At 41.3% G+C, this 26,314-nt stretch overlaps 1 protein-coding gene across 1 annotated transcript in view; it reads left to right on the top strand.

Annotated features, from left to right (window-relative positions):
* Positions 1–26,314, top strand: part of PLCE1 (phospholipase C epsilon 1) — a 288,266-nt gene that overhangs the window by 196,638 nt on the left and 65,314 nt on the right. The window contains 4 exon segments of the mRNA XM_044296488.1: positions 462–607; positions 1,098–1,356; positions 4,160–4,368; positions 17,870–18,542. Of these exon segments, the coding sequence (XP_044152423.1) occupies positions 462–607; positions 1,098–1,356; positions 4,160–4,368; positions 17,870–18,542 (1,287 nt within the window).

The following is a 26,314-nucleotide window of genomic DNA, read 5'->3' as shown; positions in this document are numbered from 1 at the left end:
ATCTGCAAATGCGGTCCGCAATACAGCAATGGGGCGCACATGCCCGTGGGATAGAGGCCTAATAGTTGTCTTAGCGCACAATAGAGCAAAATCATCTGAACATTGAAATTTCTAAAATCCAAATTGCTTCAAATAATGAAATAATATACAACACTGGGTCTAATATACAGAGAGGAACCAGATGAACATTTTCTGTATCAATATCGTAATTGTAAAATTTAAAATCTGTTAAGGAGAAAAGAGGGACTTGGCTCAAAAATAGGTCCTGTCTCTCCAAAAAAGGGAGACTTGGGAGGTCTGTCCTCAGCATTCCTCTTTCCTATGCTAGAGACCCACTGGAATTATGCTTTGTGTTAACGTGTGTTTACTTATCTTTATATGCTTTGATATTTTTGTTAACCTTTTGAAAAATGAATATACAAATTATTTTATATATATATTTTATTTATTTTATTTTTCAGGTCAGCTCATGGGTGACCTGGCTGATCCTTGCTGCGGGGTCCATGGAGGAGAAACGGGAAGTGTTCTCCCATTTGGTGCATATCGCAAAGTGTTGTTGGAATATGGGCAATTACAACGCTGTGATGGAGTTTCTGGCAGGACTCAGGTACTACTTATCTGAAAAGAGGTGAAAGCCGCTGTTATAAACATCAATTGGCACAATGTCAGATTTGGTTTTAAATAGCGCTACAATTACAAACTGTTTGGAACTAACCTGAAGAGGTCATAATGTTTACATGCTTAAAGCAGTCATGTTTAATCTGTTAAAATATTAAGTATAGTTAAAGTAAATTCTAATGCCAGTGAAGTAGTTGAAAGAATGGAAAACATTGAAGATGGCGTTTAGAGTTTGCAGGTCTAAACAGCGCTCTTCTGCACGACATATCCTTTCTCTTAGCTTTATAAATTGGCATGAAATATACTTTACAAAGCGTTAAGATAAGTCTGGATACCTGCAGCCTAAATGGCTCTCTGCCGTCGGCTGACAGCATGAGAGAACTTACTGTAAAAAGAGATTTTTAAGGTCTTGAGGTGGACCACTTGTTGGCCGATGTCAAGTTTTAATGTAATGTAAATGCTGTTATGCTTTGCCTTAGGTCAAGGAAAGTGTTGAAAATGTGGCAGTTTATGGATCAAAGTGATATAGAAACGATGAGAAGCTTGAAAGATGCCATGGCTCACCATGAATCTTCCTCAGAATACAGAAAAGTCGTGAACAGAGCCTTAAATATCCCGGGTTGCAAGGTTGTTCCTTTCTGTGGAGTCTTTTTGAAAGAACTGTGTGAAGTTCTCGATGGAGCCTCAAGTCTAATAAAATTGTGTCCTCGCTACAATTCTCAGAATGAAACACTGGAGGTAACCTTGGCAGTTACATCTTGTGATAACTGTGTATTTACTCTTAATTTCTGTGCTGTCTTTTGCAAACATATCTGTGAATGGGGGAATAGCTAAAGGCTCATGAGTCCTGGCGCAAAGGTTCAGCTTGGGGCCACTACCAATATATGGTGGTCTAGGGCAGTGATGATTAATATCCATCAGTCTACCTTGTGCTCTAGGGCAATGTTTCCCAACCAGTGTGCCTCCAGCTGTTGCAAAACTACAACTCCCAGCATGCCCGCACAGCCAAAGGCTGTCCAAGCATGCTGGGAGTTGTAGTTTTGCAACAGCTGGAGGCACACTGGTTGGGAAACACTGCTCTAGGGCAATGGACAGGTTAATATCAGTATACCTGTTGTCTAGGGTAGTAAGGGGGTTAATGTCAATATACCTGGTGGTTTAGAACTATGAATGGGTTTTTACCTGGTGCTCTAGGGCAGGGTTAATATGAAAACCTCGGTGGTCTAGGGCAGTAAAGGGTGGGGTTCAGTGGTTACTCACTTCTCCAGTAATCAGCACTGATGGGGGCGACATGAGAAAGGTGCTCATAGGTTGAAAAAGTACAGTAATTGTGACTTCGCTAGATAGAGTATTGCTCATCTTCTATGGTTGTGCAGATAGACACAACACTAGCGTATAGCCTGTAGGAGTCAATGGACTGCTCGTTGCTGCCACTGCTAAGGTTGTGGTCCTCAATGTCAGGTGCCAACCAGTAGTAGGGCAGGAAAGAATGTATGTGGAGGATTGAGTGCTGAATCTGATTTTATTTAACATCTCAGGGTGCAAATATTTGGGTCCCGAGATGTTGCAAATCAGGTGTAGAGCTTTGGCCCAGCACTGAGTCCTCCACCTACATTAGGCTCCAGCATGGCCCAGGCCATAATTGACTTTTCCCTCCTTGCACTGATGATAGAGGAAAGTGCAGGGAGGGAACAGAGAGAGAGACATCCAGCTGTAACTGTACTTCTGCACAGTTCTTTCTATGATCAGGCAGAGTGATGCAGGAGAGCTCTGCTTGATCATCATTAGTGTGGTGAGGGGGGCCTGTGAGACTTCTTGGCTTAGAGTCCTGGACACAACTGTGACCGCTGCAACCCCTAACGCCATGCTGCTCTCTGTGAATCCAGCTTGTTGTTCTGACATGGAGTTGGATCATTGGGTAATGAAATAATATACGGTCTCTGTATATGTAAAATATGTAATATTCTACCATCTGTGAGTGGGCTATAGCCCAAGAAGAGATACACATGGTATGTAATGCCCCACAATTTCCTTATCCACTGTCTAGAGAGATATAGCTTCATATGTCTATGAATTTAGAAGTAGGGACGAATGAATGAAGGAATGTCTGGGCAGCTTCACCTGCTTAAAGGGGTTGTCTTACTTCAGAAAATGGCATTTATTATGTAAAAAAAAGTTAATACAAGGCACTTACTAATGTATTGGTATTATCCATATTGCTTTCTTTGCCAGTTGGATTCATTTTTCCATCACATTATACACTGATAATTTCCATGGCTATGACCACTCTGCAATCCAGCAGTGGTGGTCGTGCTTGCACACTATAGGAAAAAGCACCAGACTATGTGCGCTCCCACGGTTCAAGCCACAAGAAAGGCCGGCACATTTTCCTACAGTGTGCAAGCACGACCACCACTGATGGATTGCAGGGTGGTCATAATCATGGTAACAAGCAGTGTATAATGTGACGGAAAAATGAATCCAGCCAGCAAAGGAGGCAATATGGACAATCACAATACATTAGTAAGTGCCTTGTATTAACTTTCTCTACATAATATATGCCATTTGCTGAAGTGAGGCAACTATAATATCACTGTGTTGACACTGCGAAGGGAAAGAGAGCAGCAAAGCTACTGAGCCTTTGGACCAGAAGGATAAACTGCAGGAGCTGCTACCAGAGAAGAAAATGTAATGTATATAAACAGCTATTTATAAACTGTTTAATAATAATAAAAAATAAATAAAAATACAATAAAAAATAAAATAAAAATAGTGGTAGCGACTCCTGCTGTTTATCCTTCTGGTTCACCTTCTCCAAAGTTCAGTTGTGGACTAACAAGCTCCGTAGCTTTGCTGCTCTCCTTCTCTTCTTATATATTTATATTGCAATAATACTTGATTTTCAATGCCCTATTTATTGCGTAGCAAAACATTTCGTAGGATGACACCTTTAAGAGAAATACCATCTTGCTATTTTGTTGAAGTTGAGACCTGGGATATACCGCCACATTTAAAAAAAATTGTATTAAATATTTAATATACATTAAATGATTTCAGTACATCAGATGTACTATGCTATGGCACATAAATCATCTTTAAAGGAGTTGCTTGATGTGAATTGGCCCACCTCAGATTGCAAGTCCCACTGCAGCCAGCTGAATGGATCACCGTGCAATCGGCTGGGGTATCCCTGTACAGGTAGTTGTCTCACTGTGGGGTATTCTGGATATAGTGGGTGCTTGTAGACTTCCAGAGATTTCATTATTTATTATCCCCACTTATATAGCGCTGACATATTCCGCAGCGCTTTACAGTCATTAGCATCACACTGTCCCCAATGGGGCTCACAATCTAAGATCCCTATCAGTATGTCTTTGGAGTGTGGGAAGAAACCGGAAAACCCGGAGGAAACCCACGCAGACACTGGGAGAACATACAAACTCCACTTGCACGCAGTGTCTATGCACGTAAAATCAATCTTTGACCCACACTGAGTCAGAACCATGAAAAGGTAACATGAAATCATTGGTATATTTTGCAGTTTGTGTCTGACTACAATGGGCAAGACAACTTTATTCAGCGAGTAGGAAAAGATGGCTTAAACAGTACCGAGAAAGAATCTACCGTCAATAATATCATGCAGACCATTCGTAGCTGCAACCGCAGCCTGGAATCTGAAGAAGGTGAAGACAATGGTAGCGAAAACGGCACCCTGAGAAAAAACTCTATCATGGATAGAAGCCGATTTCAGTGAGTCAAGTACCTTTCTTTTTATTTGTTGTGTTTTGAAATCATACATGTATTGTTGAGCATTGTTGAGTTAATACAATGCACATGAGCCTTAAAGGGGTTGTCTGGGTTCAGAGCTGAACCCGGATATATCCCCATTTTCACCCAGGCAGCCCCCCTGACTTGAGCATTGGCGCAGTTCATGCTCAAATGCCTTCCTTTGCCTTGCGCGGCATTTTCTGGAGTTCCAGTAATGTACCGGGCTCTCCTTAGGGCTGCCATGCGGAGGTTTCCACCCAGCAGTGAGCCCGATGACGTCACCGGCACTGATGGGCGGGCTTTAGCGCTGCCCTAGCCTGTAAAACGGCTAGGGCAGTGCTAAAGCCGGCCCACCAGAGCTGGTGACGTCACCGAACACACTGATGGGCGGAAGCCTCAGCCTGGCAGTGTGTTATTGTAAAAAAAAGAGCCCGAGCCCTGCACTATCCAGCGCAGGGCAAGGGAGAGCATCGGAGCATGAAATGCTCCGATGCTCCTGTCAGGGGGGCTGCCTGGGTGAAATTATGGGTAACCCCTTTAAGGACCCTTTACATGGGCCGAGGATCTGCCAGATAAAAGCTAATGAGAGTTCATTAGAAAGCTCGTTAGCGATTATCTGCCGCTGTAAAAGTGCCTCCGATGAACAAGCAAAACGACGAGTTAGTATGGGGACAGGTGATTGCATTAGCGCTTGCTCCTCACCATACTGTGGAGGAGATCACTGCATATAAATACAGCAGTCTCCTCCACTGACAAGCAGGCTCTTGTCGGGAAGGAACGCTTTCTTCCTGATAATCGCCTGCTGTCTCTTCCTGTGTAAAGGGACCTTTATCTATGAAACACTTAATGGAGTTTTTTATTTCTTATTCTTCGCATTGTGAATCCCAGAAAAGTAAGACATGCTGCTGCCAGAACCAACTCTTGCGTTTCATAGTTTGAGTGAACGTTTTTCATAAAGAGGACATGTCAGCTTTTCTGACAGTTTTTATGAAGTAAATGCTTGTATTCCCCATGGAATGGCAATGCTGGAACATCTTTTCTTAGAACAACGCGTTGTGTTGGTCCTCTGTTGTTCTTCCTAGAATCCTGTGAAAAAATTGTCAGTTGGCAATAGACTCCCTGTATCAGACTATGTACTGACAAAATCAGTGATCATTTCCTGATTCTAAATTTAATAAAGGATTTATTCACTATATTGTTATTTTATGAGGAACAAAAGTATTTAAAGAAAACTTGTCACCATGAAATACAATGCAATCTATAGGCAGCATTATATAGAGCAGGAGGAGCTGAGCAGATATATCTGTCAGTCACTGTGTCGCTGTACACAGAGCGTTATCAGGGATTGATAGCATTCCCTGTGTAAGTGTGTATACATAGAGAGCTGTCACTGATAATTGTACATGGGGAGTTGTTATCAGTGATTGATAGCATGCTCTGTGTAAGTGTGTATACATAGATAGCTGTCAGTCACTCATAGATGTACACGGGGGAGGTGTTATCAGTGATTGATGGCATTCTCTGTGTAAGTGTGTATACATAGATAGCTGTCAGTCACTCATAGATGTACACGGGGGAGGTGTTATCAGTGATTGATAGCATGCTCTGTGTAAGTGTGTATACAGAGATAGCTGTCAGTCACTCATAGATGTACACGGGGGAGGTGTTATCAGTGATTGATAGCATTCCCTGTGTAAGTGTGTATACAGAGATAGCTGACAGTCACTGATAATTGTACATGGGGAGTTGTTATCAGTGATTGATAGCATTCTCTGTGTAAGGCCTCCTGCACACAAATGTTTCTTTTTCCGTTTCCATTCCGTTTTTTTGTGTTCTGTTTGTGGTCCGTATGTTTTGGGTCCGCAAAAACAATGGAAGGTACTCCGTATGCATTCCATTTCTGTATTTCCGTTCCGTTTAAAGATAGACCATGCTCTGGTCTTGCCCACAAATCACGTTCCGTGGCTCCATTCAAGTCAATGGTTCCGCAAAAAAAACTGAATGCATACGGAATGCATCCGTATGTCTTCCATATCCGTTCCATTTTTGCGGAACCATCTATTGAAAATTGTATACACTTACTGTTTAAACATCATTGTATGCTTCCGTTTCCGTTTGCGATCTGCAAAAAACGGATCACAAATGGAAACCAAATGGAACGGCAAAACGGAACAGAAGCAGAACGGAAACACTACTGAAATGGAAAAACTGATCCGTTTAAAACCGCAAAACCATACGGTCGTGTGCAGGAGGCCTTAGTGTGTATACAGAGATAGCTGTACACAGGGGAGGTGTTATCAGTGATTGATAGCATTCTCTGTGTAAGTGTGTATACAGAGAAACTGTCACTGATAGTTGTACATGGGGAGGTCTGAAATTCAGATATAAATGTATAAAATACAGGTTTTAGAGAATTTTTTTCAACAAAACCATATAATTAAAGGGGTTCTGTAGTTTGTTTAAACTGATGATCTGTCCTCTGGATAGATCATCAGCATCTGTTCGGCGGGGGTCCGACACCCGGGACCCCCACCAATCAGCTGTTTGAGAAGGCAGCGGCGCTCCAGGAGTGTCGCGGCCTTCTCACTGTATACCGCAGGCCCAGTGACGTCACGACATGTATCAACTGGCCTGGGCAGTGCTAAGCTCCATTCAAGTGAACAGAGCTTAGCCGCGCCCAGGCCAATGATACTAGTCGTGAAGTCACTGGGCCTGCGGTAAACAGTGAGAAGGCCGCGGCGGACGCCCGCAATCAGATGCTGATGATCTATCCTGAGGATAGATCATCAGTGTAAACAAAGTGCAGAACCCCTTTAAAGAGAATTAGTTAGCGATTGCCTTTGGACAATGTCTCATCTATTCTGGAGTGGTAGCCAGGACTTGTGATTCAAGATGGTGCTCAGCCAATGTAGTCTATTCAACTATATCCATGCTTCCACGCATCCCATGCTATATATTCAGTGTGCACATATATACCGCTCCTCGCGTCCTCACCATAGTAACAATTTAAACACATATGTTAAAAACATTGCTTTATTACACCGTCATCCGTTCTTGTTTGTATTGGAAAAAGCTATAAAGTGACAGGTTTTAAGGATTGGTGAGTGGCGCAGCTTTTCTCTCTTTAAGGCTACTTTCACACTAGCGTTCATGGGTCCGTTCGTGAGCTCCGTTTGAAGGAGCTCACGAGCGGACCCAAACGCCTCCGTCCAGCCCTGATGCAGTCTGAATGGATGCGGATCCGCTCAGACTGCATCAGTCTGGCGGCGTTCAGCCTCCGCTCCGCTCGCCTCCGCACGGACAGGCGGACAGCTGAACGCTGCTTGCAGCGTTCAGCTGTCCGCCTGGCCGTGCGGAGGCGAGCGGATCCGTTCAGACTTACAATGTAAGTCAATGGGAACGGATCCGCTTGAAGATGAGCCCATATGGCTCAATCTTCAAGCGGATCCGTCCCCCATTGACTTTACATTGAAAGTCTGAACGGATCCGCTCAGGCTACTTGCGCACTTGCGAAATTTTTCTAAGTTATTAATGCAGACGGATCCGTACTGAACGGAGCCTCCGTCTGCATTAATATGATCGGATCCGTTCAGAACGGATCCGATCAAGCGCAAGTGTGAAAGTAGCCTTAGATATATGTATCAATCTGCTCAGCTCCTCCTGCTCTATAACATGCTGCCTGTGAATTGCACTGCACTTTGTGGTGACAAGTCCTCTTTAGTAATAATGTCAAAAGAATTGAAAATATGAAATAATTGAGCATAATATAAAAATGAGGGCATCCACTCCTGTCCATGATTTTTGGATACATTGTCCAGAAAAAAGATGCTCAGTTTGGAGCCTCTTCTATTTCGACGTATTAAACGTATTTAATAAATTTTCTCTAAAAAAGATGCATAGAATCCCCTTCATTAAAGAGGTTATCCCATGAATTGAAAAAAATATATATCCTCCAATGTAATTTTCACCCCCCTCTGCAGCTCTGGTCTCTTCACTTTCTGGGTGCAGGCTGCAGCTCGTCCCATGTGACAGTCCCATGTGACGGTGCATTGCAGTCAGCTCTCGCTAACTCTCCCACAGTTGCTGAAGCTCTCTTGTCCTGTCTTCCTCCTCTGCGCAGAAAATAGTCCCTCTCCAATGAGTGCACTAATAAATGGCACTACGGTATGCACTACCATGACCACTTTCCTTCTCCGCTGTCTAGAGAAAAATATAGCTACATATTACTATAAATTTAGACGTAGGGACAAATGAATGAAAGGGGTTTGAACCACTTCACTGTAAGATCACTACATCTGCACTGAGAGGAGGAAGGGAGCAGGGAAGCTACTGCACTTGTGGGTCCACCACGGAATGCAGGAGAAGGTGGACTAGAATTTTGGTAGCAGAGGAAAAATGTAATGTACATAAAATTTTTACAAATTTTATATTTTTATTTTGTGTATATTGCAGTAATACTTACTTTCAAATGCCTATTCATTTCATAATAATACTTTTCAAGGGATAACCCCCTTTAATGGAGTATTTCTTCTAAACCTGGAGGCATACGGAGAACGTCATACATACAATGCACCAGAAGCCAGCACCGTTTTTTTTTTTAGTTTTTAAATATGCAGAATACATGTCTGTTTGGCTGGATAATAATGTTTTCTAAAATGAGCGTAATTACTGAATTACCGTCTATCCCTGCTCAGTATGGAGAAAATCATTTGCTTTGACCAATTCCTTTAAGATTTCATGCAGATGAATAATGACATGTTGAAGGACAACCAAAGACCTTTGTCACTGAGAATATTGGGAAGTCATTTATTTTCATTTCTGATCTAATCCTGTGGTTTCCTGTACAAGTCTGCTGATTTCATTTACCTGCAGTGGTAAATCTCATTTTAGTGAAATAATTTGTTTTGGGGAATAATTTTCTTAATATCATTAAAAGCGTCTGGATGAGGTGTTGTGAAATGGTGCCAGATTTCTGGTCCCATATTTTGCATTACTTTGATGTTTTCCGCATGTGTTCCTGTGTGCTTTTGTTTTTCGGTCACTACTGTGGGCCGTATGCATTTTTTGTGCATATATCCAATATTTAGACAGTGTCTTTTAGCCAAACTCTAAAACATTTTTGTATTTGTTGCTGCTCTAATATCAAAACCCAAAAAAACCTAGGTGGGATTGTGGATTTTTTCTCAATTTCACCCCACAATTTTTTTTTTACCCATTTTCCAATACAAGATATGGTAAATTAAATGGTGCTAGTAAAAAAAAAAACTTGTTCTGCAAAAAATAAGCCCTCATATGGCTATGTGAATGGAAAAATAAAAAAAGTTATGGCTCTTGGAATGTGAGGAGGAAAAAACAAAAATGCAAAAACAAAAATGGGCTTTGTCTCGAAGGGGTTAAAGAGATTGGAGAGGTTGGATATAGTCCTCAGAGACTGTCATACATGACTTTTCAGGGCAATCTGAGCATTTTCGATTTGGTTTGAATTTATTGGTACCCGTATCGAATCTGAGGACCAATTCGTAGAATACCAGAGTGACCACCTCAGATTTATGCATTAGCACATTGGGTAACCATGTCCGTACTCTTGATTGTGACCCGGAGAACAGAGATGTAACATGAAAGTCTATTCCACTGAGGTACTGGACATTTATTGGTATTAGCATCTGGGCTTGTTGGGATAACCAAATAATACCATACAATAATAACCTTCCACCTTATTATTAATGATAGCCAAACCCCTGGTAAACATTGATTAAAAGAAGTCCCTACTGTTTAATATGGCTTCTTATTTCTTAGACCTGAAAAGCTAAAATGTAAATTACAATTAAATGCAATGAAACTTAGTTCAATCTTTTAGGTTAGTTCAGTTCTCCCCACTGTCTCTAGACTCCATCACCACTTGACCTCTCCTTCCACATATTCTAGCCTTCACTTTATACTCCTACATTATTGTTTTTACTTTTCTACTCAATGTGGTTATTTAATGGCTTTAAAGACATTTGCATTTTGTTATTATTCAGTTGCATGTATTTTGTGTAAAACAAAACATTTTGTTCATGAAACATTTAGCTTTGTTTTGTCTTCTACAGCTATCATACACAGTGTGTGTAGCTGCAGAAAGCTGTTCTATGATACATCTGTAGGACTGGCTGTCTGATGGCTTGGGTCTCCACTCCCTCTCCGACCTCTCGCAAATGATCTTAAAGAAAATATGTCATCAAAAAATGGCCTGCTGTTTAAATCACTTTATATTTAACCTATTTTTTAATAATTTTTTATTATGTTATTTTTAATTTTCCATGGCAAATTTTATATTTAAACTGAAACCAAAAATCCTGCAGTTTTCACACTAGCCACTAAGTCTAATAATAGTCACCACTGCTTGGTCTGTACAGATCACTTTACTGCAGTTATCTGCTAATCTGTCATTCCAATCCTACCTGTAATGATATCACCTCTGTGTGTAGATAAGACAGGATCCACCATTCACAATATGTGATATCACAACTTATCTATTCTTTGCTTGTACAATGACATCTGCACAGGTCACAGAGCGGCCTAAGGAAGCTCTCCCATAGAGGTTAATGAGGTCCCCTTCTGACCATTGTGTCTATGGGGCTGTCGTAAAGTAATTTTTTAAATACTTTCTAAATGCTGTTAAGAACGGCTCAGGCAAGATGGCCGCCCCCATAATCATGTTCAGGAAATAGAATAAAAAAATTCTACAATCAGTAAATAAAAACAGATTAGAAAAAAGGAGAAGCGTTGCTATCAGATTTTAACTGGCAAATACATTTTTTGGTCGACACATTTCCTTTAAGATAAGCTGATTTATGATCAAACAATCTGAGGGATTTATCATAGACTGACTTTCTGATGATGGCTGCGTAGCGTATATACGGTACGTATCAGCTGTGGAAGCCAAACAAAGCAATATATATAATTTATTTAATTGATTTTTAATTTAATATTTAATTAATTAAAGACCATTATATGATTATTTTTTTATATTCTTATCCTGTAAGTTTTCTTTTAAAAAAAATACATTTTTTTTTTTTTTTTTTTTTTTTGGGCTCATGTTACCCACATAAATAGTTTTTTTTCCATAATCTTCTGCTTGGATCTTCAGACATATCCATCATGTAGTATCTATCCATCGTGTTCCTAGTAATCATCTCTGTCTCTCAGTTTCCTTTGTGGCATCTCATAAAACCCTTTTTTGTTATATTTCTGGGCACAGATTGTGTAATTGTTGCTATGTTTCATTATTGTATTCTGTTACCACCACGGGTAATTTTCCTGTGTTGGTGTTTAATAGCAGCACTTAACAGGGTGATTTTCCATTGACAACAGGTTGTATATTATATTAATGCAGTGTAAAGCCTCATTCACATGTCAGCGTTTCACGGACGTGTGTTGTACGTGTTCTCCACGGACAGCACATGTCCCAATTCATTTTAATGTGTGTATTCAGATATCAGTGTTTTATCATGGTCTGTGGGTCCGTGTTTTCAGCACGGATGCATGCTCTATTTTTTCAGTGTTCACGGATCCATCGCGTCCATTATAGTCTATGGGTCGTGAAAACCATGGATCTGTGTTTCACAAATCATTAAGAAGAGATGCTTCGAAAATTATTTTTCAGCTGTTCAGTGTCAGTGAAACAAGGATGGCACACGGACAGCAAAAAAACGGATCCTTCACGGACAGCTTCACGGATGCATCACTGACCACCTGCTCACGGATTTGAGCACGGACGTGTGAATGAGGCTTAACAGTAAATTGGTATTTTTAGCTTAGAGAAGTATGCCCTCTAACAAGCGTGTCCTCATTTGATGTTTTTATTCATAGCTCAAAGAAAAGTCATGAGTCAAACAGAGTTCTGTAAGTTAACCGTTTGCGTTTGCCGATATTGACTAATTGTTTTGTGTTTAATCTAAATCTCTACTGAAAATTTGTATGAATATCCATGTGCTCGTCTGAACAGTTTGTGTTGAATCTTCTTTCACTCACTGTTGATTAACTTAGTCGGTCTTGCAGTAGTTTCTTACTAAACGTTTTGTCTTGTGTTGTAATCCTATAAAACAGGCGTGCTCAACCTGCGGCCCTCCAGCTGTTGCAAAACTACAACTCCCAGCATGCCTGAACAGCCTACAGCAGGGCATGGTGGGAGTTGTAGTTTTACAACAGCTGGAGGGCCGCAGGTTGAGCATCCCTGCTATAGAAGATGGAGTGTTGCAACCCCTATCTACTATATAGAGCATGGCTACATAATTACTGAACTGCAGTAGATCCTGATTTGTTTGTAATAGTACAATAGTGATCACAAGTCTAGATATACAAAAATCCCTATATCATACTACAATTAAAGGAACACTAAATATAGAAAATACACAAGAAATCCCAGAATTTCTCCTTTTAAGGGAATCTGCCTTCGGTGCACTTAACTCCTCAATTGCATTTGATTAAAAGCATTTTTTCTCCAGAACAAGGTAATGGATCACTAAGTGAAAGGTATCATTACATTTAGCTGAGCTAGTCCTACAAAGAATTGTGCCTGCTTTATCATTTCCTGGTGACAGATTCCTTTTAATATCCTCACCCTTTTGATGCGGCTCTATCTCTTACAGCAAAACTAAGAAATATACTGTGTATATATATATATATATATATATATATATAATTCTTCTATATGTGCCCAACAAAATCAGCCATTCTCTTTCTGCCTTTCCAAAAGCCTCGGAATATATCTATCTGTCTGTCTGTAAGGCAGCTGGCTAAAGCAGGAGCTCTCCCCCACTGCCCTTCCACCAACTATCAGGAGGAAATAATTCATATTCTCTGCAGGATTTCTAAATTTTACATTTTTAGAAACCATCTGAACATCCTGCTGTATGACTATCACTGGACTACCATTCTACTCTTTATTTTTATTATTATTTTCTAGGTCTGGTGTTCCTTTCAAATGGCCTAGAATTGTAATTTAATTATAATCTAAATAGATAAGTATCATGTGTGCACGTACTTTCTAATATCTACAATTGTAATGTAAAAAATGTATTCCCTGACTGAGGACGTGGGGTGGGGAATCTAGGGGCAGTGGCAAATAAGTTGCATGTTTTACTGGACATATTGCATCTATATGTACCTGTTAGTTGAGTTCTCACTCTCTACCTGTATAAACAACTGGCAATCTAACCTTTTACAACTGGTGTGCAGTTGGTTAACAGTCCTGAATTATTTACACCCACTAAATCTACATACAATTCTGGTCTCCACAAGGAGAGGCCAGTACCTCCTCTAAGCTGCTTCTTATAAAGACAGTGTAAGGAAACAGAAGTGAGGAAGAATACAGGGTCACCATCCAGGACCACCACCAGCAAAGTTCCTTTACCACTTTGGTTAGTAGATCTAAGGCTACCCATAGGTTTTCATCAGAGACCACCGCAAGGTTGGTTGCACTTGGCTGCTAGAGACACAGGCTATGTCTGCAGAGTAAGGTGGCAGGTGCAAGCTCACATGGTGCAGATCTATCAGGTGCCAAAGAGTAGCAGTAGAGTAACGCAAGCCATAGTCTGAGCCAGGAGAGTCAATAGAAGCCAAAACAGCAGACAAGGGGTTAAACCATAAAAAAATCTGGGGATTCAAAGCCAGCAGAAACAGTTAAAGCCTATTCAGTAGACAAGGGGTTAATCCAGAAACAAACCGAGGTCAATACACAGAAAGGTCCAACAGAAATGCAGCACTGTTCTGAGCACACCAAACTAACAGGAGACGAGACGAATTCACCGATAAAGCAAACAGTCAGCACAAGACTTAAATACCCCAGCTAGTTCTAGGATTGGATGCTGAGTCAGGGACCTCCTTGGCTTGGCATCCAGGCTCATAGATAGGTAGACCATCTGGGGCTTGGCTAGGCATAACAGCCTTCCTAGAACAGCCATTGCTGGATAAATTCCTGGCAGAAAGACTCGTGTACTGTGCTACAGAGGGAAAGCAGAATGTGTATTGGGATTGGATGTGGAAAAAAATATAGTACTGTGCATGGGACCTAATACAAGGATGATAGGCCAGTGGGCAAAAGGTGCGGATGGGCATGAGCTATCCATGGTTCAAAGTACTTGAGGATTTTTTCTGAGCACTGGTCAAGATGCTTGTAAGCTACTAATTAGTGATCAAATTGTCCATGTGAGGAACTCTGAGTATGGAATATGTGGCTTCTACCAAACATGAGCTACCATTTGCCTGTGAGAAAGATATAGGTGAGGAGTCAATATTGTGCTTGAGGCAAGATAATGATTTGGTGTTGTAAACTTCCCATTAGTCTTTATTGTGAGATGTACGAAATATGGCCCAGTCCAAGTAATATACACAGAAGCAGAAGCAAGACAAGCATGGGCCGGTTGACCACATGCACGTGTCAATAAAGGTACACATTCTCTAAAGCAGTTGGCTGGATAATCTGAAACATAGGGAGTCATTTACTATCAGATAAACGCTGCAATCTGGGACTTCTCCCCACTCACACCAGGTCTAAAAAAGTGTGTGTGCCGTGGACAGGGCTGCAGGCATGGCTCATCTATCATTTTCTACCCCTGTTTTAGGCGTAGGAAATTGTCTAAATTTAAGGAAGCAAGGAAGACGACTTACATTTAGACCAGCGGTGGATGAGCCAAAGTTATGCAGAGGCCGGCACCTCTCCACAACTTTGCCGGATCCACCACCAGCACAGGGGTCTGAAACGCTGGTTTTAATAAATGACCCTCAAAGTATTTATGCAGCAAGCCTTCCATGCTTCATCCCAAGATTCTCAGTCTCACATACTGCCCGCTACCGATTTCCATTTGTTTACATAATTATGGGTGTTGAGGTGGATAACACTTTAAAAAACAACAGAAATAAGGCCTTAGGAGTGTGGAGACGTTTGGCAAACATGTTCCAAAAATGTAAGGGGATGCAAATATTCAGATGGTGGAAGATAACAACTCAGCCAAGCTTGCATATTTTAAGTACTTTTCTATTAGTGGCTCAAACGAGAGGAGACTTGAGAAAAAAAGAATTTATTCTGACAGAGGAGAAGGTGATGAGAAATGAGTTTACCACAGAATCAAACTCGTGCCGTACTCTTAGTGAATGATGCAATAGTGGTCTCGAAGTTGAAGGCTGAGATGCTGGAAGGGTTCCAAAGAGTCGATGGTTAATGGGGAACATTGGGGATTTTGAGATGTATAGTGTGTGAGAGTAGCACTATTGTGAATGGTTTGGGACCCCGATACCCCCATCTCAGTTGTGAGGGAGCACTGAAGTTATTATTTGCATAAAGAATAAACATCATAAACATTTTTTTTCTCAGGAACGCCCCAACCGATTTTCACAAGACTAGTATCATTTTTACCAAGCAGTATGTTAATCCTGTTGAGGGGGCTCTTTAAAGCATTAAATATTGCTGTTTAGTTTTAGCTTATTTTTCAGTTTATTTTACCCATTTTGCTACCTAGTAGCAATAAACAAGCCAATGTTGATTGCTGTATTATTGTTAGGGGGAAGGTTTCACTGCTTTGCTCTGATAGTATCAGTTCTTTGCCCCAAATATATGTCTTTTATACAGTCATATCATAGTAATCTGAGTGTAAAAAAAAGGTGTCCTCCTGTGAATAAGCTGTGATTCCTCATAAAAGGAATCCCTCCTCAGTTTAATGCTGACCTAACCATTATCAATCAAGCCAAGCCAGATGGGGAGAAGTCGGAGGGCGCGGGGGGAGGGTCGGGGTGACCGGTGAACTGTTTTCTCTGAAACTCTGCAGCTTTTCAGAGTGTATCCGTTCTTTGTAATGAGGGAACCTGAAAGTATTTTATGCAGTCTGGTACGGGCGATCACCGAACTGGGTAAAAGGTTTCCTTTAATACCACCAACGCAATCCTCATTAACAAATGAATATCCAATATGAAATACACACTGTTGACTGGGTTCAACACAGTTCCCAATACTGAACACATGTTCTGAGGAGCCAGACCAGGTACTGTGGAAAAATAATCCATCAGTTAAATGTAAGAGGGACCAACTTATCCGAAATTCTGCATTATCGAACAGTCTTAGAAAATGATGTAACTCACTTTTAAAGGGTCACTGACTTGTCATAAAACTCTTGATATGTCGTAGAGACATAACAAAAGTTTTAATCCTTGGGGGTCTGAGTGGTGAGACCCACACCGATCTCTAGAACGAGGAGAGAGAAGCCCTCGCACATTGTCCTCTCCTCACTGCAGAGGATGGAATTGAAATGGGTTCATATTGAGTCCATCTCGCGTCCTCTCCTGCAGTGAGATATACGAGCACTTCTCTCTCTCTGTTTCAGCAATCGGTGGGGTCTCAGCACTCAGACCCCCACAAATCAAAACATTTGATATGTCTCTATGACATATCAAAAGTTTTATAAAAACTCTGTGACCCCTTAAAGGGGGTTTGTGTCACTTCAGCAAATAGCATTTATTACGTAGAGAAAGTTATTATAAGGCACTTACTATTGTATTGTGATTGTCCATATTGCCTCCTTTGCTGGCTGGATTCATTTCTCCATCACATTATACACTGCTCGTTTCCATGGTTAAGACCACCCTGCAATCCAGCAATGGTGGCCTCATGCTGGTTTTGCTGTGGATTTTGCACACCAAAATATGTCCCATCACTCTGTAGATGTACCCTACAAGAGGTACACAGCAATTAAAGGGGTATTCCAGTTGTTTGAAGTTATATCGGCGGAGGTTCTACTGCTGGGACACCTACCGATCATGAGAACAGGGGCCCCTCCCCCCCCCCCTGCACTTAACAGAACGGCCAGTCGGACATGCGTGCCAAGTGCTGTACTCAGGTATCTCCGGAACTCCCATAAAAATGAATGGAGAGGCCATGCTCATGTGGCTGCATGGGATACAGGGTTCTCGTGATCGGTGGGGCCCCAGTGATAGGACCCCCAACGATCTGATAGTAATCCCCTATCCTTTGGATAAGTGATAACATCTAGCAACTGGAATACCCCTTTAAGGAAATGGCAATAACAAACTAAAGTCCATTGTCCTCCTTGAAGGTTGTCCTGATTGGGACTTGTCTTCTGTATTGCTTTACCTGTAGCTACCGTGATGGTGGTTTGAGCTTGTGTAGCCACAGCCCTACAGAACAGGAATGGGTACTCGCAGCCCCAACCTGGCTCACCGGGGAACTGGTACTTCTCCCAGTGGGCCCCTGACCCGTGACTCAAGGACCACTTTATAATAGGACAAACAATGGTTTTGCATTGAGCCTCTCCTGCAGCATGTTGCCACGAAATTCCTATATTCCTCATTGGGGGACCAGCCTACAGTAATACATTAATTGGTATATGAGAATAAAATAAATGCAAAAAAATTGTTAAAATGAAAAGTTATTGGATAATTTTATCACAGTGTGTCAATCGACTAATAACGGAATTCTTTTTCCCATCCGTAGATTTATAATGGGAGACTTATCAGATTCTGAAACTGATATTTTCGATCAGTCCAAGGAATATGATTTGCATGGTTCTGAGGAGCAGCAGAAAGCATTTAGCCACGGTACGGAACTTATTCCCTGGTACGTGTTATCGATTAGAGCCGACGTCTACCAATTCCTTCAGCAAGGAGTCACTGTCATCCGGTACGACCAGGAGACGCACATTTCTGTTCGCTGCTTTCTCCAGCTTCAGCCAGATAATAGCACTCTGACTTGGACAAAACCTTCCACCACTTGCCTTGCAAGTAATAAAAATAAATTGGGTGCCCCTGGTAGCGCTGCAGAGGTGAAATTTCAGTTCCTTGCTAATGCTGGAATGAATGGACTTGCAGAAGGCTTCTTGGACTTGTTCTCGGTGAAGGCTGTTTACATGGGGCATCCGGGCATTGATATGCACACTGTGTGTGTTCAAAACAAACTATGTAACATGAACCTGGAAGAAAATGGTGTCACGCTGCTTTTTGGACTTCACACTACTGAGAACAAGTTGTTGCATTTTGTCGCTCCAAAATACACAGCTAAGACTATGTATGATGGACTGCTGGAGCTAACTAGGGCTGTAAGGAAGATCAAGAACTTTCCCGATCAGAGACTGCAGTGGCTGAGGAAGCAGTATGTTAGTCTCTACCAGGTAAGCTCCTGCCATTTCCATTGATAATGTTAGTTTATTTCATAAATGGCCACTAGTAATTTTATGTTTTTTAATATATTATGGGGCACATTTATTAAGATCGGTGTTTTAGACGCCGGTCTTCGTAAGCCCTAAAGCTGGCAGTGGATCGCCGAAGTTATGTAGAGGTCTGGCCTCTACGTAACTTCCGCGCCGATTCTAAATGTAAGAGAGCTTCCTATTAATTTAGACCATTTTCTAAAATAGGCATAGAAATGATGAATGAGATGCGCCTGCCGGCCTGCCCCCTTCCCGCCCCACCACCACCACGCCCACTTTTTTAGACCTGGAGTAATCGGGAAGAAGTCGCAAATGCTGCCGCACCATGGCATGCGACAGAATCTGCGCCAGATATACACCACAAAGGTGGTGTATATCTGTTCATAAATGAATTCCTATGTATTTTTGCAAATTATGTATATGATCATCTTTTTCATCTTAAAATATATATATATTTTTTTACCTAAAGAGCCTTTCAATGAAAAGCTGAATTTTTATTTTATTTTATTATATTTTTACATAAGGTCTGGTATAAGGCTGAGAGAATATCTTGACATTTTTTTATCCTATACAATTTTTCAAAAAAACAAAATTTTGGGTCAGAAACAATAGTACGCAAATCAAATATGCTTCAATTGGCCTGCAAATTGGTTCATTTAACCCCTATTCAGTGATCTGGATCTCCACTGCAGGAGAACCACCAGACCACTACTCCTTAAAGTAGTAAAGTAGTGTCTGTTCATTGACAGCTGAGCCAGGTGGGTCAAGAGAGTCAAGCAGTGGTACAGGCAACTAAGGGTCAAATACGGCAGAGGTCGAGCATGGGAAATCAGAATTAGATGTAGAACATCCTCACAGGGACCAGAAAGCTAGAATACCTATGGCTCATGCACCCTCCCACAGGGCAAGATGCCTTAAATATAAAGGCTAGCCAAAGACTAGGCAGATTAGGACATGCACACTCTGGTCCTGTAAGAGCCAGAGGGAGCAAGATTGGGCGTCCTATGAACAGACCGATAGAACAGTCAAGCAGCACTTTGATGATGTCATTGGCCTACCAGATGGGACCACATTGTTAAACTTGGAATACACCTTTAATAAAAGCAGAGATTAGACATAGTTGAAAGGTGCTTCCCGAGATTTTTTTTTTTTTTACTGATGACCTATCTTCAGGATGCCTTCTCAGAACAGCTGATCGGCAGGGTTGTCGGGTGTCGGACCCCCACTGATCACATACTGATGACCTATCCTGAGGATAGGTTATCAGTAAAAAAAAAATTCAGAAAAGCCTTTTAAAGCTGGAAATACACTGTAGATTTGGAGTCAGACCTAGGAGTGGAGGCAAAAAGAAGGAAAAGCATGAAGGAAGGACTGGTATTCTTTCTCTGCTTTGTATAATCCTCCTATCTAACTGGAATTCCTTGTTAAAGGGATTATCCAGTTTCGGTAGAAACCAGACAACACTGGAAAACAGCCTAATATAAAGAATTGAGCAGTATTTACCTTGCAGATCCAACACCACCAATCTGTTTCTGCTAGCCAGGCTCTATTTACCTGCCTGCAGCAGTGACATCACATCAACAACATATGCCAACTGAAGCCAATCGCTGACCTCTTTGGTGCACCACTGAGATCACTGATTGCCTGTAGTAGTTGCTTGCTGGCAACATGATATCACTGTTGCAGCCTGGTAAACATAACCTGGCCGGGAGGACCAGAGCGGTGGCACTGCATCTGCTAGGTAAGTACAGCTTAATTCATTATTTGTGCTGAAACCGAACAATCCCTATAAAATTGACCTTGAGAAATTATGTTGACCTAATCTGTCCAACTAAACAACAAATTTGATAAAACTGTGCAAACCCTTTAACCACTAACTGTTCTGCCAAGCACAGCTGGGCTGTGGGAAAAGTACTTAACAGTTCTGCCCCGGCTGCTACTGATATCTCCTGCTTGGTCTCAGCTAAAAGCATGGGCCTGGTCTTGTATGAAAGCCTGGAATGCTTTCATACAGGACCAAAATGACAGCATTAGTCTAATCTAAACAGGAGATATCACTGTTAGAAATGAAGTCAGGATAGCAGGTAAAACCTGCTTTTACTTTCACTTTTAGCTCTTTTCACTGCATCCTGATTTCTATCAATAATATCTTCCCATGTAGTGAAGATATTGCTGTCATTCTAATATTGTTTTTATTGTTGGAATGTCAGCTTTAAAACAATACAAATAAAAATATCACTAGCTTCTACCAAACCAGAGATATGAGCTGCCCCCCCCCCCCCCTTCAGTCTGGAGGAGGAGAGAGAGCAGTTGCAGAGCTGACAGGCTGCAGGAGGAAAGGAAAAATAGTAAAAAAAAATATAGCAATGTGACATTATCATCACTGTAGTGACCCACATAATAAAGTTATTTTTACCGCCATATATAAATTCAAAAAAATAATGTTAAAATTGCTATTTTTTTATTTTCCCCCTAAAAATAAAATAATAAGTTATTTACTATACTGTATATACCTCAAAATAGTCTTAAAAAACCTACAACTAATTCTGCAAAATAAAAAAATAAAAATCGAAGTTATGAATGCTAGAACTCAAAGAAGGAAAATATTATTGGTCCTTAAGGCTAAAATTAATTATGTCACTAAGGGGTTAAAAATGCGATCGTGTCCGTTGAGTTGTGTGCCAACAAGATTCGCTGCAAGCATACATAAAAAAAATCAGTGATAAAAAATTTTTGGGGGAGGGTTTTTCCAATTTTAATGTGACTGTTAGGGCTCATTCAGACGGCTGTATGCTGTCCGCAAAAATACTGTATTCAGTATTTTTGTGGACCCATAGACTTCAATGGGGTCATGTCCTGATTTCACGGACAAGTATAGGACATGTTTTATTTGTTTTGCGGAACCGTGGAATAGAAAAGGGCCCCATAGAAGTGAATAGGTCAGCATCTAATCCGCAAAAAAACGTATACGGCCGTCTGAATGAGCCCTTAGGAGGTTAAAGAGGGACTAAAACCAACTCAGCATTGGTGGATAGAGATGGCCTTGCGGTTCGCCCAGCGGTCGTTTTGTGGCAAAGTTTTCTCGTTCGCAATTTGCCGAACATACGAACATATGGAGATGTCCGCCGGCGCCATATTCTTTAACATTGTGAAGAACTTTGACCCATGACACATCCATCAGGTGGTACAGGACAGCCAATTGAGACGCTTCAGCACATGGACATAACCCCTACCTTATAAATAAACCTGATCTGGCCGCCATTTTACATTCAGTCTTTTGCCAGTGTAGAGAGAGGTTGCTGTGTGGAGCAGGGACAGGCTGTTAGGGACATCAAACACTAGCTAATAGGGCCACAAAAGTCCTTTTAAGGACTGGTATAGGTGTGCTATCGATAGGTGTGACTTACTGAGGGGTGTAATATACTTATAATATACTTTCTAACATAGAAAGTATATTATAGTGCATTTGTATTGTGCAGCAGTTGTGTGCGGTTCGGCTGCGATACTGCAGGTATATAGAGGGACAAACACTATTGGAACAAATCATTTCTACTGGTGTGATATACCAGTTTCCCCCCAAAAAACTGTTTGAAGCAGGGGTGTTATATACCAATAATATACTTTCTATATAGTGCAGTTGGGTAGTGCAGCATTGTTTGTGGTTTTGCTGCGTTACCTCAGCTACAGATAGTGACGACATTGGAACAACATAATCCCATGGCCTAAAATAAAAAGTTTCTAGGCTCCAACAGGACACATTTCAGAGAATTTCCCTTTAAGATGCATAAAAATGTCCCCTGATTAAGGTACATATTTTTTGTTGGAATTTTTGGCATTGATCCCCCTCTAGTATGTCACTGTCCATGCTGTGGGACTATTTGTACACTTCTACTAAGTATTTGGTGGCTGCAAATATGAGCTGAAGGTTTTTCAGGTTCGCCTGCCATTAAAGTGAATGGGGCCCGCCACGAACTTGCGGTTCGCAAACATTTGATCCCGTTCGCGAACCGTCCCAGCCGATGTTCGTCCATCACTATTGGTGGACACCATTGGATACCAACTATAATGGAATGCACGTACATCTGTATGTTGCAGTTACAGTTATTTTACATCCTGAAAGAACAATATATACATCTTACTGTTTCGAAATGTTCTACTGATATCTTTGTAGTTATTTTCTCGATTTAGGCTGCAGATATTCCCGACTCCATAAAGATAACTTGGCAAAATTCCTACATAGACAAAAAATGGTATTTTATAACAATGCCTTAAAGTCTGGAGTTTTCTACTTATATTTTACACAAAGACTTAAACACAACCCTAGACATATAAAAACATCCAGTGGGGAAATGTACGTTGTTCCTAGACAGGGTTCTAAAATTGACTGGCAAATTTTTATTTTTCCTTATATAGTAACCTTGACATTTTGTGCTCTATTATTTGTTATATGCTTGTGCAACTTTCCTGCATGTAGTTTATATGTCTGATATAGAGGATTTTTTAAATGTTTTAAAAATATTTATCAATTCAATCTGTTTATTTCCCTGCTTCTATAGGACGACCGTTGGGGGCTGTTATATATGAAATGCTTATAACCAAAATCAATCATCTATAACTAAAGTAACCATTTATGTTTAAGGGAATGCAGATCTTTTTTTCTCCCCTAAAAAAACATTTTTGAAAACAGGAACCAAACTGATCCCATTATCGTTAATGGCTCAGTTTCCGTTAGTTATGTGCCGCAGAACAATGGAAATAAAAAACGCTGAAAGAGTCCTATAAGGTCGCCGTGGCCAAACTATGTGGTTTATTATCATTTTACTTTTAGCTGTGTTTGACATATTTTTAATGCAAGTAAAATTCAAGTCAAATGGGTTACACAATGAGACGCCAAGTAATACATGACAGTCACTTTCTAACAAAGCTAGAAGAGCGTAGAGAAGGACTGTGCCCCCTGCGTGTGAGCAGTTTGGGGTCCCTAAGTGTCAGGGATCACAACTCACCAGATAAGGTTGTGCACACCAACGTTGGGAAACGTGTGTAGAATAACTGGTGCGATATCAAAGCAGCTCCCTTCTGCCGCGGTCCTCCAGAATAGGTCCCAATGATCAGAGGTAAGTTTGGGGGAAGAAGATGGTAGGATTGACGGGGCGCTAAGATGGAACCACACTTTATTTTAGTGTAAACTAGCTACGCGTTTCAGCGGCGCCCTGTCATCTTCTTCAGGCTGACCCAGAGCAGTGGCACACACCAGAATTTAAACTGAAAAATGGGAAAACAGGAAATTATATCATTAGATCTAATGATGTCATTTCCTGTTTTTTTCTGTTTAAATTCTGGTGTGTGCTACAGCTCTCACCGTGTAACTTTCAAAATTTCTAACAGTAGATATGGCTGGTTGGTGAAGGATGAAACTGAGCCTATGCGACCACCTCAGTAGGTGGACATGCCCGTTACTACACAGAGTAAACACCAGGGGGCGCCATGACAATTAAGAGAATACCTTATAAGTAGAGCATTTTTGCACCAGAAAGTACAAAATAAACTTTTTTTTCAAGCTGAATTATATTAAAATAACACGGTGACACAATCCGTTTTAATGCATATCAGGAAATTCAACAGGGGTGCTTAAAGGCTTTTTTACACAGTCCAATGATGGGAAACAAATGTACATAGTAACATTTAGGTCTAAACACCCCACCAATCAGCAAATGCTGGATCATTTAGACAGCCGCAAAATGTTTTGTCGCAGTAAAATTTCCCTGTGCAAACATGGAATGTGCTGCCGACAATATGCAAACTGTGTACGTGATGAACAGTTGTTTTCCCTATGCAGTTTGCATTAGGCTGTGTAAAGGCCCTTTAATTGACCACCAAATGATCTTTTATATCATTGATTGGTGATTGTTACCACAGCACTCTGGGCCACGTGAAAGGACCCTTAGGGCTCATGGCCCTGTAGTGCTTCTGATCCGTGCCTCCGTTCCACGCCGCATCTCCCGGATTGCGGACCCATTCAAGTGAATAGGTCCGTATCCGTGGTGCGGGGTGTACACGGCCAGTGCCCGTGTTTTGCGGACCCATTGTATGTGGGCCGCAATATGGCCACGGTCTGGAAAGGCTGTGTGCATGAGCCCTTGCTCTGTAGTAAACCATACTTGCTTGTGACCAGAGGACCTAACTGGATTTCATGTTGCCTGTGATTCAATCGGCTCAAGGCCCCTGTCCGTTTTGCACTTACAAAAATCAATGGTATGCCGCATCTCTGTTCTAGCTTCCTTAATCACTATTGAGGCGTGTCAAAATCACAGGAAGACATCCCTACTTGAAGTCCTCATCTAAGAGCCAGGATGATCTGGCCCGTCCATGTTTTGTGTGTCCAGCCTTGCTTACAATGGCTGGCATGTAAAACTACATTTTCTCTGCAGGAGCTGCAATAATTAAAATAAAAGGGGGGATTTTTTTAATTTGAAAAGTTGCCCCCTTTTACTCCTCACTAGCCGCCTTTTTTAAAAGTAGGAGTAGTGTGGATGGGAGAGGACCGGTCCTACAAATGTGACAGTGCTTGTACCAGAAAATATATATATTACACCGTAAACAGTCACTTTCTGTTGCACAGAACGCACACAATTATTAAGTCGCATGCCTCTTCAAAAATATGTTGTCATCAAATGTGCCAAAATTATTACTAGGACTGGAGTAAGAAATGCCAATCGTGATAAATTACCCTTAAAATAATGATCTCTGCATGAAACTGTGCACGTGGCCTCGACAAGCTCAACGAATTATTCTAAAAACTTTTGTCCTAAAGACGGTGATATGAATAGCCATTGTGTCATTGGTAGCGTGAAATCCCAGTCCTGTACTGGTAAATTCCATACTGCATGGTCATTTGTCACTACATTCCACTTTCAATTCTTAGCTGTGAAATCTTCTGTTTATGTTCAGAGAGAAAAAAAAACGTGAACAGTTGGCAGCTAAAGATCTTGTAACTTCAGTGCACATTTTTATAACCAGGGTCCAAGCATAGCAACATAATGGTTTACACAGTGTGGGGGATTTATCATCTCCCTGCGGAGGAGAAGGCGGGAAAAAGTTGCAAACACTGTGTTTGTGACTTTTTAGGGTCCATTCACACGTCCACAGTGTTTTGCGGATCCGCAAAACACCGGCCCGACACCCCAATTAAAATAATGTCTATTCTTGTCCGCAGCTGCGGACAAGAATAGGACATGTTCTAGTTTTTTTCCGGAGCTGCGGACCGTAAGTTGTGCTGTCCGCATCTTTTCCGGCCCCATTAAAAATGAATGGTTCAGCATTTGTTCCGCATAATTGCGGAAACGGATCCGGACCCATTCAACGTACGCGTGAATGGTCCCTAAAATGCGTAAAGTGCCTGTCTTTGATAAATCTTTCCCTATGTTCTTAGTTTGTTTCCATGGGCAGGAGATACATGAATACTGGCCTTCAAAGGCCTACTGGGATACCAACAACAGCGTAACAGCGTAAGAGCAGAATGTGTGCTTGAGATCATTTTTTATCTCCATGCGGTTGTCCTGAGATCCAAACAGAAGGTTTATAGAATGACTTTTGGGAGTTTAACATCTAAAACAGCCTACAAAATACTGAGAGCACACTCACCGAAGAGGACTTACTATACAACACATTCAGATAACATAAATACGTGTATAAATCACCCACGTAAAAAAAAACGGTGTGGTCATCAGTGGGTC

This window comes from Bufo gargarizans, chromosome 6 (genome assembly GCF_014858855.1).
Source record: "Bufo gargarizans isolate SCDJY-AF-19 chromosome 6, ASM1485885v1, whole genome shotgun sequence".
Lineage (NCBI taxonomy): Eukaryota > Metazoa > Chordata > Amphibia > Anura > Bufonidae > Bufo > Bufo gargarizans.
Note: the sequence above shows the minus strand (reverse complement) of the source record. Positions and strands in the feature narration are given on the sequence as shown.